Source organism: Rattus rattus, chromosome 15, assembly GCF_011064425.1.
Source record: "Rattus rattus isolate New Zealand chromosome 15, Rrattus_CSIRO_v1, whole genome shotgun sequence".
Taxonomy (NCBI): Eukaryota; Metazoa; Chordata; class Mammalia; order Rodentia; family Muridae; genus Rattus; species Rattus rattus.
Window position 1 is genome coordinate 9,543,626 of NC_046168.1, and position 21,232 is coordinate 9,564,857.

At 43.0% G+C, this 21,232-nt stretch overlaps 1 protein-coding gene across 1 annotated transcript in view; it reads right to left on the minus strand.

Annotated features, from left to right (window-relative positions):
* Positions 1-21,232, minus strand: part of Kdm3b (lysine demethylase 3B) — a 55,395-nt gene that overhangs the window by 18,490 nt on the left and 15,673 nt on the right. The window contains exons 3-11 of the mRNA XM_032885330.1: positions 19,851-19,964; positions 18,179-18,284; positions 17,062-17,186; positions 14,973-15,047; positions 10,540-11,139; positions 5,739-6,987; positions 4,903-5,104; positions 2,685-2,899; positions 1,710-1,862 (exon numbers count right to left, since the gene is read on the minus strand). Coding sequence (XP_032741221.1) covers positions 1,710-1,862; positions 2,685-2,899; positions 4,903-5,104; positions 5,739-6,987; positions 10,540-11,139; positions 14,973-15,047; positions 17,062-17,186; positions 18,179-18,284; positions 19,851-19,964 — 2,839 coding nt within the window. The remainder of the gene's footprint in view (positions 1-1,709; positions 1,863-2,684; positions 2,900-4,902; positions 5,105-5,738; positions 6,988-10,539; positions 11,140-14,972; positions 15,048-17,061; positions 17,187-18,178; positions 18,285-19,850; positions 19,965-21,232) is intronic.

Genomic DNA, 21,232 nt, shown 5'->3' on the forward strand with positions numbered 1-21,232 from the left:
TTGCCTGCTGCAAAATCTGGAAAATTAGTTTTAAATGCTGTTTCTTTCTGTTTATGGCAGAAAAGCAATTTCTATAGTGCCAGGGTAAAAAGGCCCACTGTTAACTGTATGCCATGCTTAGGTGTCAGTCCTGTGTGAGCCCTTCAGATATAGTTCATCAAGTTACCTACAACAATGGTAATGCTAATAATATATTTTTCTTTTATAGAAAAAGGAACTGAGGCTTGGAGCGATTAAGTCACTGGCCTAAGATACCACAGTTGGTTTATGACATGGGTACAGGTTTTCAAGTTCTAGTTGCTTAAGCTTAGCTTATACCCACGCCCACCAGGCCAAGAAACAAAACAAAACCCAAACGAACAAACAAAAAATAAAAAACATCTACGGGCCCTGCTGACACCACCATAACACCAGATCAGGTATGGTGATAGAAACCCAAGATCTCTATGTTCAGAGTGCTCAGGAGGTACAGAAAGGAAGATGGAGAATTTGACACTAGCATTGCCTATGAAGGGAGGCCATTTTAACAAAAACCAAAAGCACTACCAAACAACGCAGATGCCTGTTATATTGGATCTCTGAAGGATGAAAGATGAGGACATTAAGGGACGGGGGATTCCTAACCTAAGCTAGAACCAAGGGAAGCAAATAATTTAAATATGTATCTTTAAAAAGAGGAAAACAGACGGACAATATCCTAAAAAGATATGCAACATCACTTCACGCAGAAAAACCAAACCCACGGCTGTAGCTGGGTTTATAACTGTAAGGCCCTTTGGAGAATACTCTGAAGTTCCTCAAAAGACCTTTATTTAGCCAGGGAAGGTGACCGAGACTGGCAAACTGACTGCGTAGCTGAGGCTAGTGCTAATCTCTGCATCCTCCTCCTCTAACTTCCAAGTGCTGGGATTACAAATGTTTATCTGCTACACCTGGCTTGACCCAGAAATTGTCCTCCTCGGTATAGAACCAAGGGAGAAGAACAAGCATCCAGCCACACAAACACTACATACAGTGGCAGTATCCATACAGCCAAAATGAATATAACCCAGATTACACAAAATATACATAAAATAGAGCATCACTAGACAGTAGGAGACATCAAAGGCTCTGCACTGTTATAGACAAGCCTGAGACAACTTTTATCTGCTTGCTGTTTTGAGACAAGTCTCTATAGAGCCATGGCTGTCCTAGAACTTACTATGTAGATCAGGCTGGCCTTGAACTCACAGAGACCCTTCTGCCTCTAACCTCAAGTGCTAGGATTAAAGGCATGTGTCATCATACCCAGGCAGACTTTCTTTTGTGGCTTCTGAGAGCACTGTAGTCATTCCTCTTAGGGTTTCTCTGTGTAGCTGTGGCTGTCTTAGAACTCACTCTGTAGACCAAGTTGGCCTTGAGCTCACAGAGGGCCTCTTGCCTGTGTCTCTGAGTATATGGATTGAAGGCATGTGTCACCATGCCTGACTTTGCTCACAACTATCTGTAGCTCCAGCCCCAGGGGAAGCCATACCTTCTTCTGTAAACCCTGTGCTCACCTGTGCACATATTCCCACAGACAGACACAGTCAAGTAATTAAAAAATAATAAAAACCAATCTTTAATAAAAAAAATGTTATGTGTCTATAAAAGTTATGACAAAGACAAGTGAAGCTAGCAGCTGATTCACCTGCCATGTTTAGAATTACCTGAGAGACAGGATTACTTACCACTCCTTGGACGGCTTTTCCTGAGCCGGTAACAGTCAAGGCAGACCCCAAATCCGCATTTTCGACAAACCCAATGGATGTTGAAGAGTGTCGTCTCACACACATCGCACATTTCCCGCACTCCACGCACCGCTCGCTTCCATGCCACTTTCTCTGGGGAGAGAAGAACACTCTTGGTAGTGACAACTGTGACCAACAGCATGAAACCCATTTTATTGACTGTTACTCATGCATGGCATTTGTCCATAGATAAAAATTTTAAAAATAAAACAAGTGTGTGTTTCTACAATTGTAAGAGAAACAGATGTATGGAACACTGAGTGTTCTTAGGGGGTAGAACAGTAGGTAATGAGACTCCTATTGTCAACAATTAATGCTATACGTTATCAACTGAGAAAAAACGTTTCAGTTGGGCTGTAATCCCTACGTTGGAAGACGGAGGCAGGAAAAGGCCAGTCTTAGATATAAGGAGTCTGAGACCCTATCTCAAAAACAACCCAGACAGTGTAAAGTCTCTGACAAAAGAAAAGAGACTTTTCCTCTTGAAATGTAAAGTATACATTCACAGTACAGTTCCCTTAGTGTGGAAACTGTACGGAGTGTATCTGCATTGTCTCAGTAACAATGAGGACTCTAGGTGAGAAACTAAGCCTTAAACAGCACCGTGTCTCTCGGTGAACCATAGGACACTGGCACTGACGTGAATTTGTTCAAAGCAAACTGAGAACAGCTCAGCCCCACACGGCAGATGTGTGATGACGGACACACGGCAGTGAGGAGGAGATTCTGTTCACTACTTGTCAGATGGACAGAATGGCACGTGCTGGGACAGTGCATCGCTTACAGGATGCTACAAAGACAAATCTCAGTCCTGATTCATCCACAGCAGATGCCTTTCTTCCCAACCTTGCTTTAAGTAAAAGGAAATCAAGACTGCAAGAGAGGAGCAGCTGGGAGCAGTGAAGGGCGCCTTACGGTGTGGCTCCACCATCATCATGGCCTCTTTCTCAGACATTACAAGCTGGCAGAACTGGTCCCCAACATTGGCCAAGATGTATTTTGAGGTTTCTAGGTCTATTCCTTCTGCTAGGGAGGAAGAGGGGATCCACAAGTTCATGGCATCCGGGTCACTCTGCTGGGGGCTCAGAAATCCCTCCACACGGAGTACCCCCTTTCGAGTGAAGACCAACCTAAGACAAAAAAAGGACACAAGTCAAATACAACCATCCCTTGGGGTATGAGGGAAATGGCTAGAGGCCACACTTCCTACCCATTTCCCACATCCCTATCAAAATCTGGGGCAGATCAAGTCCCCCATAGACTATGATACTATATTTATACTACACATTTTTACATGTTCTTTTAAGTCATCAGTAGGTTACTTATAGCAGTTAACACAATGCAAACATAATATTTATATATTTCCTGTAATACTTAAACAGTCTTGACACCGTACTGACTAAGGACTTGGGAGGAAGAGGTAAAGGGATGGACCAGACAGTGCGATGGCTCAGTGGGTAAAGGGACTTCCTACTGCACATGACAACCTGAGTTTCATTCCCAGTGAACTCCTCTAAGTTATTCTGTCTGCCAAATGCTGAGTGCACATGTGCATAGGCACATACACCTCAGAGGTCAGGAAAGGCATCAGATCCCCTGGACTGCCATGTGTATGCTAAGAATCAAACATGGGTCCTCTATAAGAGCAGTCAGTACTTATCCATTGAGCCATCTCTCCAGCCCCCAAACCCATAAATAAATAAGTGTAAAAAACAGAAATGAGAAAAATAAACATCCCGAGACTCCATCTCAAAACCAAGCAGCAAAAAATAAAACATAGACCCTTCCTGAATTCTCTGCCCTTTCCCACCCTAGTCTACCAACTCTGGTTCCATCAGCAACAGTGCAACCTTGAGGACGAGCTCAGGGTGGGCACAGTGCACACACCTTTAACACCAACACTTGGGAGGCAGAGGCAGGTGAGTTCAGAGCCAGCCAGGGATACACAGTAAGACCCTCTTCTCAACCAACCCACCCACCCACCCACACAGAGAGCAGCAGATCCCCTGGCACTGGAGTTAGAGAGCTGTGAGGCTCCTAACAAGTGTGTTAGGAACCAAACTGGGGTTCTCCGAAAGAACTGCAGTCTCTCAAGAGCCACTGTTCTAGCCCCTTGACATCATTTTTTTTTAAAAAAACTTCTTTCTCTTTAAACCGTGTGAGCTAAAATTTGTTTTCTTTGCTTCTGAATCCAGAGGAAGGGAGGGGGCGTGTATGTGTCAGGGGAGGGGGTAGTTGACACAATTAGTGGCCTAATAAATATTTGCCAAATAAAAGAAATTGAGGTCAAACCAAAAAAAAATTTGGGTTTCTTTACTTGATCTTAGTTTTAAAAGCTGAGAAGTAACTGGATTTCTTTATTCAACAAGATTCTTTTTTTTCTTTACAAGTAGAGATTCTTTTTTTTTTTTAATTTATTTATTTTATCTATATGTTAGTACACTGTCGTTCTCTTCAGACACTTCAGAAGAGAGCATCTCATTACAGATGGTTGTGAGCCACCATGTGGTTGCTGGGATTTGAACTCAGGACCTCTGGAAGAGCAGTCAGTGCTCTTAACCGCTGAGCCATCTCTCCAGCCCACAAGTAAAGATTCTTAATCAAGTGTGGTGGCAAACCATGTATTCCCAGCACTTGGAAGGGCTGTGGCAGGAGTGTTTGAGTCCACTAGTTCAAGGCCACACTGGCAATACAAATCAGATGCTGCCCCCAAATCAAACCAACAGAGAAACAAAGGAGGGAAGAGAAGGTTCGCACTCTGTCCTATTCCCACTGCCTACCCCTCAGCTTACTCTAGTACTGAGGAAATGGAGGTGGTCAGGTGATCCACAAAAGGAACTGAGTTTTCCTTATACAACTTTAAATGGAATCAGACTTGAGAATAACCCAGGGGCAGCACAGGGCTACAGCTAAAACTATTCAACTTACATTTTCTAAGGACAAAGCCACAGGCCACTTCACAATCCAACTGAGTGACTGACTACTCTGACAGTCTCAAAACAGACTCTAAAGAGCAAAGGTTAGGGAAAGCAAGAGAGGTAGCAGGACACATCTGTGGATCCAGAGAGCGCGTGCACTGCAGTCACTTAAAGCCAATGAGAGCTGGGAGCTGAGGGGACAGAGGACGCAGTACCTCCGGAAGTGGAAGAAGCGGCAGGCTACAGTGGAGTCGTCCTGCTCCTGCTCCTTGAACTTGCGGTACCTCTCCAGGCGGCACTCTCGGCACTTGTGCAGGTGAGGCGCCACGTTGATGCAGGAGCCATCCTGCAGGAAGGGCTCTCCAGACTGCTTCAGCTTCCTCACTTTACTCACGTCCTTCAGCACTGACTGGCCAACTGTGGGGAGGAAGGGAGGAGAGAGGGCCTTCACCAGAGGTATGAATCGGGTTCAGCATGACTAGACACACACCCTGACCTGAGCATTTCTCTTTGGGCTACTTGGAAAGGTACCTAGAAGAGTGCATGAGGAGAAAAGGCTTCAGTTGGGGATGCAAGCCATGGAGAACTTGTATCAAGTAATCAAGTATCCTCAAGTCTATCAGAGCCTGAAGGAAAGAGCTGCTTTTATCACTAGACTCTGAGTGATGTCCTATCACAGTGCTGAGCTAGGGTATGTCTTGGGGAAGGACAAATAGAGGCTGTGAATCTCTGCTTCATCCAATCTACCAAAGGTTGCTATGGGAACAGTGACTATTTCCTCCTATCTCCCTAAAGCAAATTTAAAGACGGTCTAGTCTTTAAACGAGAAAGGAATGGGATTCTGAAAGAACTTAGTTCCTGATGTTTAAAGAAAAGTTAATGAGATCAAATTTTTTCTTTGTGGCCAGACAACCCTTATAGTGGCAACAGAGAAGCAACACTGCCCAGAACCAGGTCCAAGGAGGGTATGGTGTCATTCTAGAGATTAAGACTTTTCCATCCCAACATTTGATGTCAGTGGAAAGCCCATCGACGGTCCCTGCAGGATCACCTTTCAGGGGAGCAGTCCGGGGCCGGCCCTTAGGGGCCTGCTTCCCTTTGCCCTTGCCCAGCAGCAGCTCAGCACTGCGTTCCCCATCGGGGCCTAGCTTCCCCATCAGGTGCTCTGGAATCCCCTTCAGGCCACTCTTGGCCTGCAGCTGCTCCTCTGAGTCGCTCAGATCTGACAGGTCACTGTTGGTGCTGGAGTCCGAATCCTGTCTGCAAGCCAAGCTTCGCTCATCCAATGAGAACCTTTTGACAGCTTCAAAAGGAGCTTTGTTCTCCTGGGCGAACTCTGCTGGGGAGGACAGAAAGCTGCCTGCGTGCCTGCCAAAGACCGTACTGAATGTTTTGAGGAGAGGATTGTCCTGCTGGCCAGGCCCCACAGTTGGCCTCTCTTCTGTGGGACTGGAGGAGAGAGTAGGCATCTCAATAGGTTGGGTGAGGCTGCTGGTGGGTGAGCTGGAGCGGCCATTCCCCATGGCAGAGAGGCTTGGGCCCCCAGTGCTGAGAGCTGAGCCCAGAACACCAGACACCAGTTTGGAGGAGTCCGTTGTAATAAAGAGGGGTTTTTTCTTTGCTAAAGATGCAGAGTCTGCAGAGGAGTGGGACTCGGGCCAGCTGGGTGTTGCCTTTGAGGTGACCGTGGTAGCAGAGGAAGAGCTACCTGATGCCTGAGACGCAAAGCTGCTGAAAGGGCTGTGTTCCACTTTCTCCACAAACGCCAGGAAAGGGTTAGAAGGTTCTTCTCGGGACAGTTTAGGGGGCTGTAAAAATAGATTTTCATGATTCTCTGAGGTGCGGGTGTTCAGGAGACTCCGTGGGAAGGCTGGAGTAAGGGTGGGCATGGACTCTGCAGGCACTTTTCGGTCCACAGAGCTGCCAGCCTTGGGACCTGGCTTAGGATCTGCTCCAAGAACAGGTCTGCCTTTACCCAGGCCTGAGCTCAGGCTTTCCAGGCTCTGTCTGAACGAGTCCCTGCTGGAGGAGTCATCGGCCACGCCCTCTGAACCCGAGGTGAAGTAGTTACTGCTGGGCAAGTTTTGGGACATGCATTGAAAAAACAAGTTCTTGGAGAGCTCTGAGTCTTTCTGAGACTCCGATGCAGAGCTGCGGCTGAGAGAGAAGCCCAGAGGCTTGTTTTCTGTGGCTAAAACTCCATTGGACTGGCTCCGTCCACTTCCAAAAGTCAATGGTTGTGACAAACTTGGGAGAGACACTCCAAATCCAGAAGAGGCCAGACTAGAACTCCTTGAACTCTGGAAGGAAGGAAGATTTTAGCTTCAGTTAGTGGTGCTAGCTACAACCCAATCACCTTTCTTTATCACAGATATCACATTTCTCTAAGCCACAAATTTTCCGCTCCTATATTTCATGAACCTGCTCTTATGACTGGATTTCACCAGCTCTGGTAGGGAAACAACTAGCCACAGGCTACAGAAGTCATCTTACTTTAGAAAGGTGAGCCAGAGAGAGCAGGATGTCGTCTAATCTGCTGCTTAGTTGGTTATTATCTACTTAATCGGGAGGCAGTGTGATGCTGGGATGTGTGGATGTCACTGGAGGTCTTGGGCATACAGCAGCTGGAAAGAGCTGCCATCAAGGACCGGGTTCTTTGTTATGTGAACAGACCTCGCCAACAGGCATCCACTTCCTTGATGGCCTATTACAGAGAGGTGTTGCTTTTCGTTGTCTTGGAGACAAGGTCTCGAGTAGCCCAGGCTGGTCCTATGTAGTCCAGAAGGACCTTGAACTTCAACTGCTCCTGCTCTACTTCCCAGAAGCTGAGGTTACAGGACAGGCGCACGCTTACATGGCTACCTTATGAGGTAATGTGTGTTCCAGGCAAGCACTCTACCAACGAGCTACATTCTCTTTTATTTAGTTAAGCTGCTGTAAACAGCCCATGTTACAGTCACTTCACTTTCTTACAACTCCCTGTACATTAATGAAAAGAATTTTATTAATTTGAAATTTCATAACGTAGATCTTTTTTAAAAATCAGACCCCTAATGTCATGTTTATGTCAGTTAATCAGTTAATTTTGAGACAGGGTCTATGGACCCCTGGCTGGCCTTGAACTCACACTTAAGTTGAACAGATGCTTCAACTGTGCTACTCTTCAACTAACAATGAACCTAAAGATACTAAATTACCCGAGGCTACTTAGTGAGCCCTCTTGTAATAATCAGCCTCTATTAAGGCTTCCCAAATAAAATTGTACATTGAAATATTTGCCAAACACAAATTTTTAGGGCAACAAATTGGAATGAAAGAAACCTTTTGCTATTTCTTCCTTTACTTTGAAAAGGCTTAACTTCTGTATGTGAATGACTTTAGGATACTTTCATGTGCATTAGGCACCTAGACCCAATATATCTGTAAACAGATATACTCATAGGAACCCTTTTTTATTATAGGCTTAATTTTGTAATCCTAGCACCTATCTTGCAAATCATGTATTATTAAGAAGAGGATACTATACCTCCAAAATACTGAAGAGAAAAATTATCCTATAACTGAAATCTGGTGTATTCTTTTGGTATGGGGGAAATCTCTGGAACTAGTAAGAGTCCCAGCCTTATAACACTGTGAATGTACTAACCACCAGAGAACTAAACATTTTCATAGTTACAGTGGCAAATTTTAGCACAGAAATCTAAAATACAAATATGGATTGTTTCCAACTGACACTGCTACCCAGACCACTTTCGGACATTTCAGAGTTAAAAGTTCATTTCTTCCCACTAACTCCACAGCACTGACACCCCCCCCCACCCATGCGTTAAAGAGAGCAGGCCTACAGCATTGGCTCTCCTGTTGTTTTACTAGTGATATCTGCACCACTGTAAGGAACTCCACCTCAGTAGCTCGTCCTTCACTACTAATGCAAATAGCACACGAGTGAGAAGTAATTTGGCTGTTCTTTTATTTCCCTTCAAATAACTTTTCTACTCCAAGAATAGAAGCTACAGACATCACTTATGCAGCACATAAAACTTGGTTTGTTTGTACGCTCATTTACACTCATACTGCTTTTGACAGTGTTAATTTTAAACAACTCAGGTACTATGAAGACGTATCTGCACTAGAAATCACTAGAGCCACCTGGTTGCTTTCCTAATATTAGCTACCTAACAGGAAAGCCATAAACTGCATTACTTTTATAGGCCTTCTCTTCTGCCTGTACATTTCATCTCCCTCCCTATTCCTGAATACTAAGGATTAATAAATTACATTTGGTAGGAAAGGAAAGAAGTCAGATAAAGTCAAGTGCTTCCCACTGAGCGTCGTCGCTCTCAACCGATTGTCATTTTTATCTGCTATTCCTGTACTTGAAATGATTCCACTTTATTTAGTATGTGAGCTCCTCCTGCAAATAGGGTTTTGTTTTGTTTTGTTTTTAAAAAGACAGGGTCTCATGTAGCCCAGGCTGGCCTCAAACTTTTTTTTTAAAGAATAATTTATTTTATATATATTTAAGTACATTGTAGCTGTCTTCAGACACACCAGAAGATCCCATTACAGATGGTTGTGAGCCACCATGTGGTTGCTGGGAATTGAACTCAGGACCTCTGGAAGAGCAGTCAGTGCTCTAAACCACTGAGCCATCTCTCCAGCCCTCAAACTCTTTAAGTAGCTGAGAATAACCTCTCTAACTTCTCCCTCCAAAATGCTGTGACTATAGGTATACACACACCTCCATGTCTGGTCCTCATATACATTACACAGTACTTAGCACACAGTAACTTTCTGTACACAAGGTTTTGTTTAGGTTTTCTTTTGTTTTGTAACAAAGTCTTAAATCCCCAGGCTAAGTTGTCTCAAACTCCTGCTTCAATGAACTCTTCACTCAGTTTCTGTATCAGCTGAGACTACAAGACACGATATCCAACTTTTATATTTTTAAAAAAAGATTGATTTACTTTTATGCCCATGAGTATGAGTGTTTTGCCTGCATGCATGTCAGTGTATCACATGTGTAGGCCTGCAGAGGAAGGTGTCAGATCCCCCAAACCAGACAGAATTACAGTCAGTTGTAAACTCCCATGTAGGTGCTGGGGATTGGAGCCAAGGCTCTAACTGCTGAGCCGTCTCCCCAGCTCCCAGGCTTTATATGTTTATAAGGTCAAGGGTTATTTCACATTCTAACACGAGTTAACAGCCTGTTTGAAAGAAAATGTGACTTAACACTTTGGTGATCAAACTTGGTTGATTAATTTTTATATTGTCCATTTCAGCAAAAAAAAGTATGTGTATCATAAATTAAGAATACAGTAAACTTGATGCTATTATGACTAATTGTATCAAACTTTATAGTACTGCTCTTTAAAAGAACAAAATTAGCAAGAAAAAACTATAGCCATGTCAAATGATTAGAAGCAGGCTACCCACGAGGAAAACTATCACAGAAAATGAACTGAGAACAGCAATGGTAGGTGGAACACACAACCTTGCTTTGGTGTTCACTGTCATCAACACTGTAGATTCATTAACTCTGCCTCTCAGACTGCTAGCTGGAGGCTCGACTACAAACAGGGAGCTGAAAAAGAAGAGCCCCATCAGATCTTTTTCATATCTCATTAAACTGAACAGTCTACTGGTTTTTAATTAGCTAAACTGTCAGGTGACTTTTAAGAGCTGATAGTTATTAAAAAATACACATTTGCCAAAATGAGCACGAATGGCCCAGAGAGAGCACGACTTAGGTCTGTATCAGAACCCTTCCTTCCTGGGGCATTTTTCAATGATCAGCAATGAAGGAGAGTGGAAGTTAACCCAAATCTGCAGTCTGCCCTGGAGCAACTCACCTCTCCTGGGGCCTGCGACCAGCTGCCTTTCTGTTTTTCCGGCCCAGTCCCTGATGCAAGGCCAGTGTCTGAGATCCTCACCGTGGTTGGGGTGGAGCTGGTGGTAGTGACTACAGCTGCTGAAGCCACCATGCCCTGGCTAACTTGTTCCAGTGTTTTTCCTGCCTCTTTGTTTTCAGCTCCACCTACCTCTGGGGCCACAGGTGTCTGAGCTGTGGCTGAAGCATATGGAGTGAAAGGTACAGGCGTGTCCCCACCCATAGGCTCATCCTGCACCACCAGAGTTCTGCCGTTTTCTTTGGTGTATGTGGCAAAGCGAATGCTGCGGTTAATCTGGGGAGCAAATGTAGACGGCGGCTGCTTGGCTCTTTGTTCCAGCCCTGGCTCTCCACTGGCATTACCTCCTTTCCAGGGCCCTCGGCTTGCCTCACCTCCATCACTCCCATTACTGTCTACTTCACCCCTGTCTCCTTTTAATTTCTTTGTAGCAGGGTCACACCCAGAGTCCGAAGCACTTTTTCTCCTCCGGCCATCTCTCCCCTCTATGCTCTCTCTCTTCTTCTTTCCTTTGGAAGATTTTACTGCTTTTATGGTACCCCCCTACAAAACAAAATTCAAAAAAGGTTTATTGTAAGGGATCTTCCATCCTGTGAAAACATTAGCGATTAATGCTTTCCCATCCTAGAAGCATACGGAGTAGGCACAGCTCTGATGCCGCTCGCTGTAAGACAGGGACAGCTCGTCTCCCAGTGGCTTCCTTCGTATACACCACATCAAGAGCACAGCGGCTGGAGCTTCCTTGCCTTGGCAAGCCCTCACACAGAAGACGCACTACTGCACAGGACTTGATGTTGTTGTTGTTGAGTTTCAAAACTCATGGAATTTCTGCTCCAAAACAAATTGTCAGAGCTGGGTTGGGAGTGCATTTTTAATTCCATTTATGTGTCTGCCACATGAATGCAGGTTCCTTCAGAGGAACAGGAGCCCTTAGCGATGGAGTTACAGACACCTGGAAATGGCCTAATATGAGTTCTAAAAGAGCATCCCTCCAAACATCTTTTCAGGGCCAGGATATTGGTGGTAATAGCTGGAGAGGAGACTCAAGGAAGAGCACTGGCTACTTTTGACTCCCAGAATCCACATGGCGGCTTCGACCATCTGTAACTCCACTTGAAGGGATCTGACACCCTCTCCTCACATCCAAGGGCATCAGGCATGTTCAAGTGTACCAGGCACGTTCAAGTGCATAGACATACATGCAGACAAAACATCTATACACAGAAAAGAAACTTTCAAAAGTTAAAATTTGTTTATTTATACTTATTCTGAGATGGGGGTCTCACTACGTCACCCCGACAGCCTACAAGTCTCTATGAAGACTCAAGTGCCTGCCTCTGCCCACCAGTGCTGGGATTACACGTGTACAACATCTTATCTGCTTTGATACAAGTTTGCATTCCAAGTTCTGAAATACGTGAATCACTCCTAGAAATATGTGAATGGTGACCAAAGGAAACGAACCTGACGAGTGTGAGCACCTTATGAACACTGTAAGACTCCGTTGATTTCTAGACCTTACTTCAAACCATTAGTCAAGGAATGAGAAAAAAATAACAGATTAACACAGGCCCAAACCACAAATCTCCCTGCTGGTATTTCATACTGCCAAAGACATCTTGTGATTTTAGAAGCCAGAACTAAGAAGATAGCAGGTTTTAGGCTGATTCAGAAACACCGAAAGTATTGAGGTGGTAATAGCCTAACTGTGTGTCATGATGAATATTTGCCATTTAATAAATCTACCTTCAGTATTTATAGAGCCATATCTATACTGTGATCACTATATTTGGTATGTCAACTTTTTAAATATTTAAAAATTTCTTAGAGCTATGTAGAGTGGTGCATGCCTTTAATCCCAGCAGAAGCAAGAAGAATCTCTCAGTTGGAGGCCACCCTGCTCTACTGAGTGAGTTTCAGGACAGCAAGGTCTACACAGAGAAATCATCTTGAAAAATAAAACAAACAACATAAAAACAAAATAAATTTTTTTCTTCTTGCTAATTTCTCTCTCTCTATATATATATTTTTTTTTGCTGACTTAATTTTTCCCTCCTTTAATTTCCTTGTAAAACTCATTTTCTAAAAAAAAAAAAAAGATTGGTTTATTTTATGCACACTGCATGTATACCCAAATTTATGTATGTATACCACGTCCATGCACACGCCTGTGGAGGCCAGAAGGGGGAATCTGACCCCTGGAGCTGGAGTTAGAAGGGATCTAGCTGGTGGTTAGAAGTCAGCAAGTAGGTGCTGGGAACTGAACCTAGGGCCTCACAAGAACCACCGTGCTCTTGGCCAGGCACTATCGCTCCAGCTCAAGATTTACTTCTATCTCTCCCACACTTCTGGTAATATTACCCAAGTTTCCCGAAACAAGTAACAGGTATAAATAAATAATAACATACTCATTATGACTAAGTAGCTATTATATTTCTGGTAATATTATCTAAAATATTATCTAAGTTTCCCAAATCTTTTATTCAAGAATTGGAAACACTTTGTTGAACATTGTTTTTATTTTATCCTCATTTAAAACTATTCTGCAAGTTTTCAGTCTAAATGCAGATGAATGTTCACTGAGATATAGTCTTTCATGTTCAATCATCCACACACTTTCTCATCCTCAGTCAGATAGGAGGGTATTATAAAACTTGGCACAATATCAATAATAATTGTATGTTAGTCAAGACTATAGTCACACCGTGACAAAGCCAAAAAGAACCAATATCTTCAGCTAAAAAACACAGATCCAGTTTCTAACACACCTGGCTCAGATCAGTTTTCTACCACTCCCTAAACAACTAATGTGTGTCCTATTATGCTGAGCTGCTCAGATGTGAGCAGACAGACAGCATAGCGCAGAGAGAACTATACATGCTCTCCCGTTTTTATCTAACCAACATAGCAGTGCCAACTAAGTTCTTTTTTTTTTTTTTCTTGGAGCTGGGGACCGAACCCAGGGCCTTGCGCTTGCTAGGCAAGTGCTCTACCACTGAGCTAAATCCCCAACCCCTGCCAACTAAGTTCTTAAGAAAACAAATCAAATCTAGAAAGAACAAAAGGAGAGCTCAACACATCGCTAAAGCAATGGGCATCCTCATCATGCACAGACAGTAAGGGCTTATCCTATTCACAGTAATATAACTAAAGGACTATTCAATCTAATCTGGTGCCTTCCTTTCCTTCTGACCTTGTTTCAACAAGAATGACTCCACAGCAGTGCATGGTGGCATAAACCTTTAAGCCCAACACTTGAGAGACAGAAGCAGGCAATCTCAGAGTTTGAAGCCAGTCCAATCTACATAGGGTAGGTACCACACACACACAGATCCTGTCTCAGTAGAGAAAGGCAGACTGCTTACTTATCCAGCAGGATGGAGAGTGTAACATCTACAGAAGGGTCATTATTTTAAGGACTATGAATGTGGTTAAGTAGACCATGCTGGCCTTGAATCCCTGACACTGCTCGGTGTCAGCGTGCTCAGACTATTTCAGTTCACTGTCGTGTCTAGCTAGCTCAGATTTTTAACACAAACTTTTTAAAAATGATTTATTTATTTTATATGAATACACTATAGCTGTTTTCAGACACACCAGAAAAGAGCATCAGATCCCATTACAGATGGTTGTGAGCCACCATGTGGTGCTGGGATTTGAACTCAGGACCTCTGGAAGAGCAGTCAGTGCTCTTAACCATCTCTCCAGCCACAACATAAAATTTTTTTGTTTGTTACGATAATTTTGAAGGAACCAAGAGTTAGCCTGGTTCATAGTAATTATAAAACAAACCACTGTGTATAGAGTACTGAACCGGGCATTTGTTTGATTTGATCCCACTACAAAATATAGAATTTCCAACTACCTTGGAGCTCAATGGGACCTGACTGGGGTTCAGAAAGACATAGCTTTTCCTTTATTTCCTATTATTAGCATTGTTCATTCCAGTTTTAACTATCTATTAAACTTGTCCTGGGATAATATAAGAAAGAGACTGCAGCTTTAATTAAAAGGGCTTGCTCAAACTAGGTCTCTTTCATAAGACATGTCCTCTCTCTCTCTTTTAAAGATTTATTTATTTATTTTATGTATATAACTGCACTGTCCTTGACACACCAGAAAAAGGTATCAGATCCAATTACAGATGGTTGTGAGCCACCATGTGGTTGCTGGGATTTGAACTCAGGACCTTTGAAAGAGCAGCCAGTGCTCTCACCTACTGAGCCAACTCTCCAGCCTGACATATCCTCTCTTAACTAGACAGAATGGCAGAGCTCAACAGCTTAACGGTATCCATGGAAAACACAGATACAAGAAACCCACATAACAAAATAATAACACAAGCTCATGAGTCTACGTAGACTCTATTACTATACCTCACTCTGTGGTGTCGAATTATCCATCAGCATCACATGGATGAGTCTGGGATCTACTGACTTGATCTCACCAGTCTATGTAGCAAGAAAGCAGAACACATGAAAAATAGGAAAAAAGATTAATTAATTAATACCTTGTCAACCAAGATATAATATTAGATATGTTCCTTAACAATATAGGTATTTATTTATTTTTAATTCCCTACAAGATGGAAAACTTCCTAAGAAGAGTGATCTCCAATAACAGCACTGGAAACAACATCTAGAAGAGTGCAAACATTAATATTTGCTAAGTTAATGAATTAAAGAACTGACTGAGTTTAAGATCTAAGTGTATCTTTTGAGAAACATTCATTTACATTTCTATAGCTCTAAGCTAACAATCATTAAAAGAGATACTCAACTATTAAAGAAAAAATAACTTTAGGAATGGGACAATGTGATCTAAGTACAAATTTATTGTATTTTCTTTGACCTAGCAATTTCACACTAAGGAACTGACTTACTTTTCATTATGTGCACACCTGTTTGTGTGTACATTAGTACAAATGGCCAGCAGAGAACGTGGGGTCCTTGTAACTGAGCTACAATTAGCTGTGAGCCACCTAGACAGGTGCCAGGCACCAAACTCAAGCACCGAGTGCTCTTTGCGGCTGAGGCGTCTTTCCTCCTCCCAACACCAAGGAGTTCATTCTTATAAATAACATCTGTGAAGGAATATTTAACTGTGCTAACGGTGCCCATAGCTGTTAGTGAAAATACTGCACATGATTTAAAAGTCCCCAATTTTAGACGAAATAGTAATATTTCCACTTAGAATATATATAGGTATTTTGAAAGGATGAGTCAAGTTTTAAGTATCTATACTGACACACACACACACACACACACCACACCAAACATACAATCACATTAAAAAAATGTATTGTGCCTATGTACTATATCATACTAATCACTAATGTATAACTAACATAAATAACAATGTACCATGGACATAGAAAAGGAAAACATGAGATTGATGTCCCCACTGTGGAAGTGGGTCCTTGGGGGAATGGTATACATAGATATAATACTTGAAATTAAAAAGAGGCTGGAGTGGGGACTGGAGCAGAGGGACGGCTCTGTGGGTAAGGACTGTTTCTCTTTCAGAGCAGAGGGCCTGGGCTGACACTGGGCTTCCCCACTGCCCACATGGTAATCATAACCGTCTGGAACTTCAGTTCAAGAACTCCTACTCTCTGCTGGCCTCTGTGGGCACAGCAGGCACACTGTGTGCACACATACATAATTTTTGCTCTTTTTTCTCTTTAAGATCCAACTGCCTAAGCTTTTCATGGGCCAGTCTAACTCCATCTCAAGGATGAATGCCATTTTGTTATAAGGTCAGAAAAAGGTTATTTAGGTTTGCTGCAAAATTTCAGCTTGATTGTGTTTTAACCTGTTTCTGGAATTTGGCATGCTCCTCACCCTACGGAGTTGACTCTGATAATCTGGAACATGCTCTGCTAAGTAATTTTGAAATCTTCAGCCAAGGTCCTACATAACCAAAACTCCTCTGGAAATTCCCGAATCCTTGGAAACCTCAAAGCCTTGCACTTTGGGGGGCTATATAAAATCCTAACTTCTCCTATGCTCAATGCTATCTGTTCAACCTCTCATTTTAGGGAGACAGTCCTGTGTGACAAAAAAAGGAAGCCTGCATAATTTGACCAAAGAATTTTTTTTTTTCGGAGCTAAGGACCGAACCCAGGGCCTTGTGCTTGCCAGGCAAGCGCTCTACCACTGAGCTAAATCCCCAACCCCTTGACCAAAGAATTTGGGCAGTGGCCTTTAACCTCATTAGGTGGGATTAGCACTTTCAGAGCGCTGGCCCACATGTATGCACAGGCACACTCAGCTTACAAGCACTTTCAAAGACACTATCCCAAAGCTATGAAATCAATGGGGTTTTTGCATGTTTACCTCTAACTCAGTAATGAAGGAAACAGGCGGAAGTAGAATCCGGTCTTCCTGTGGATCCTATGCTGAGGTAGTTATGTTCTCTATGTCATTTTTAGTTATGCCTCTTACAGAATAAGTTATGCCTCACCTCAGTTAAAGACACTTCCATGAGACGGCTGATTGAGTCCTGGCGGCTTACAACACCACAGAGCCATGCCTCTTCTCCTTCTGGTTGGTAGACCTTGACTCTGTGGCCCTGAACACTATAGGGACCTAAAGGAGAGACCAATCAGAGCTGAATGTTTCGGGCTGAGCTCTAGTCCCTAACCCGAGATAAAAAGTTGGCACTGTCTGTGCAGAACTGAAGGGAGCAACTCTAGTTTTCCATACTTAGCATAAAAATAAAACACATTTTTTCTAATAAGTTTTATAAACTTCTATTTCTAAAGAATCTCCCAAGCCCAATTTTTTTCTCAATCTTAAAAAAAAAAAAATTCTGAAAGGCCAGCCTAAACTTCAAAGCAAAGCAAAGCAAACCAGGCCACTAGACTGAATGTGCTATTAGGTAAAATGGCCATGGGAATGTAAGTGATCATTCATGATCTGCCACCTCCACTTCCGTACCTTTGGGGGGAAAGTTCAATTGATGCTGAAATGACTGGACCCAGGATTCTGTGCATTTTACAGACGCACCCACTTTATCATTGATGACTTCTAGCACATACCTCCCCCTTTCTTCTGCCGTTAATGTACAATAGGCCTATGAACGGATTGCTTTATGAAAACACTTTGTTGGTATTAGCAAGCTTGTAGCTCTTGAAAACTTTGCATATGGTAAGTATAAATACCGCTTTCTCTAAAGGCAGTAACCTTGTAAACAAAGCTGAACATTCTGTTTAGTATGTGGTTAACTCCTTGATAAACACTTAAGAAAACACAACAAAACTTTTTGTTGTGAAATGCAGAAAGAGGAGCTCGGGGTGCTGTATTTGTTGGCTCTATTAACTAGTGGAAAACTGAGTAACTTCTTAAGATGAATCCTCTATCCAGTGGGAGAAAGTCACATAGTAGAATTCCTAGGGTCTGAGTAAGAGCCTTTTTTTTTTCAATTGGTTCTAGAACTATAGCTAACTACAGATAATCAAAAGTTTCCTCAAAAAAAAAGAAGCCCAGAGGAAATACTAAAGTTGCACAGTGCTGTAGTCCACCAGCACTAACCACCCACCTGATCTGGAATCCAAGGACAGAAAACCACTTGTTCTTACCTCGGCTGAAAATCTCTTGTAGTTTTTGGTCACTGACCAAAGCATTAACTGTTTCTCTTAATGCAGCATGTTCTAAAAGAATCTGGTTTTGAACATCTGTTCCCATCTGGTAGAAATAAAAGCAAACACCTGAATATTAAAACGAATGGTAATAAAACTTAACTAGATGAGAAAAATCATACACTAAAAAGCTCTTTAACACACACACACGCACGCACGCACGCACGCACGCACACACACGCACACACACACACACACAGACGCACAGACGCGCGCGCGCAGCATAGAGATGAATAAAGTAAGGATTCTTCTTGATAAGAATAACAAAGAAGGGGGTTGGGGACTTAGCTCAGCGGTAGAGCGCTTGCCTAGAAAGCGCAGGCCCTGGGTTCGGTCCCCAGCTCCGGAAAAAAAAAAAAAAAGAATAACAAAGAAAGAAGCTACCATTAATAAAAAAACATGGAACATAGTTTAGGAAATATTGGTCTCTCAATGTAAGAGTAAAATTGGGGGCTGGAGAGGTGGCTTAGTGGTCAAGAGCACTGACTGCTCTTCCAGATGTCCTGAGTTCAATTCCCAGCAACCACATGGTGGCTCACAACCATCTGTAATGGGATCTGGTGCCTTTTCTGGTGTCTGAAGACAGCTACAGTGTACTTACATAAGAAAGAGTAAAATCTTTACAGTTTTAAGCTTTCAGATAGCCCTTATGACAAGCATGTGCATGCAGTGCCCTCGGGGGTCAGAGGATGACATCAGATCCTCTGGAACTGGAGTCACTTCATGCTGTGGGAACTAGACGTCACTCTTTCCTACTCACCTGACACTAAAGTGAATGGAAGCCCACTAGGGTCCAGCTATATGAGCTGTATCTAAAGCCATCTTAGAGAAGCCCCTTTTCTCTTGTGTCTGTTTGTGCAAATGTGTGCAGGTTCCCCAGAGGCTGGCCAGAGGAGTGCACTTGTTCCCTTGTAGCTGGGGAACAGGCAGAAGCCCGAGGATGGACTTGGTAGGAGCCAAAGGCAAGGTCTCCGGAGAGCAACAAATACTCTTCAACTGCTGAAGCTCAGAAGCCATTTTTTTTTCCTGAAGAAACCCTCAGAATCATGGTAGTTTTAAGTCCTGGGTGGCTTTAGAGTGTGTGGGGGAATATGCAGAAGAAAAAAAGAAGCTCCAGTCACTGAATGTACTTTTAAAGAAGCAGAAAACTTCAAAATGCACAGGGTGATTTATTAAACGAAGCAAAGCAATGCTAAAAGAAGAGAGTGAGGGGTTGGGGATTTAGCTCAGCGGTACAGCGCTTGCCTAGCGCAGCGCAAGGCCCTGGGTTCGGTCCCCAGCTCGAAAAAAAAAAAAAAAAAAAAAAAAAAAAAAAAAAAAAAAAGAGAGTGGGCTGGAGAGATGGCTCAGCGGTTAAGAGCCCTGACTGCTCTTCCAGAGGTCCTGAGTTCAATTCCCAGCAACCACATGGTGGCTCACAACCATCTGTAAAGAGATCTGATGCCCTCTTCTGGTGTGTCTGAAGACAGCTACAGTGTACTCATATATAATAAATGAATAAATCTTAAAAAAAAAAAAAAAAAAAAAAAAGAAGAGAGTAAGCCCCATATGTGAATCAACAAGGAAGTTGCAGGAGGTAATCATGAGCCCAGGATTAGGTAGAGACAAGTACCTGGAACAAATGCAACCCATTCGCGTCTGACATGAAGCGAAGCTCTCGATCCACAAGGTATTCAACCGGCACCACAGACCCCAAACCCAGTTTATCCACTAGGGGGGTGAAAGTCTGTGAAGCACAATGACAAGACACTGATTAGAACTTGGAGATAAAAAGTTAACAACTCAGTCTTTAGCTTCAGAGAAAGCACCCATCACTACTCTCTTCTCATCCCAATGGACAGACAAGCTCAAGAACAAGTCCTTGTGAACATTTTCAACGTAGCCTCTGCTCCTCAAATGACCACAAGGAGCAAACCATAGGACAGTTTGTTCAATATTTTGGTTTGTTTGATTTTTGGGTCAGATCTCACCCTACAGATCAGACCAGGATGGAACTGGAAGCAATCCTCCTTCCTCAGCCACCCAAATGCTGAAATCAGTGGTCTGAGCCACTACACGTGGCCTTAGTGCTCTTGTGTCTAAAAAGGACGTGTGTAATAAATTGCCGCAAGAGACCTGACTAATCCTGCTGGGCTGGCTTCCTAAACTAAACTGTAAAGGTCTAGAGTGAGCGCTGTAGTAAAGGTGCGCTAGCCCACGCCCATCCATAATCCTGGCACTTGGGAGGCAGAGGCAGGGAGATCTCTGAGTTCAAGACTAGCCTGGACTACAGAGTGAGTTCCAGGACAGCCAGGGCTACACAGAGAAACCCTGTCTAGAAAAACAAAACAAACAGCTTTTCTTCCAGAACTCAGAAAGAAAAGATCTGTTGAATTTTTGTGTTGGTAACTTTAGAAATAAAATCTGTTAAGGACACTGCCTGTAGATTTCACAATTTCTGAAGAGTAGTTATGAGTTTATATGAACACATAAGAAAAAAAATGGCAGAGTGGTTCTTCCTCCAGGCCCTGGGTGGGGTCCCCAGCTCCGGAAAAAAAAAAAAAAAAAAAAAAAAAAAGACTATGGGGTTAACAGTGATCCAGATCCCCAGCTCCGAAAAAAAAAAAAAGAAAAAAAAAAAAAAAAAAAAAATGGCAGAATCTTCCTATCCAATAACAGTGATCCAGTCACTGCGTAGCAGGATATAGCTCCGTGGTAGAGCCCTAGCCTAGTATGAAAATGGCCCCAGGAGACCCGAGATTTGATACTCAACACCATAAAAACAAAGAAAATAGAACAACAAGAACAACAACAACAAGCCTTTTTGCAGATAAGAGACATGGATCAATGAGAGGGTGCTTGCCTAATGTGTACAGTTGTGGGTTTAATCACCAGCACCTGTACTCCAACCCTGGAAGGCAGAAGCAGAGTAAGTTCAAGGCAAGCATGGAGTACAGAGATTTGGAAGCCAATCTGGAGAAAAGATCTCGTCTACAACCCATCCAATAAAAGAGA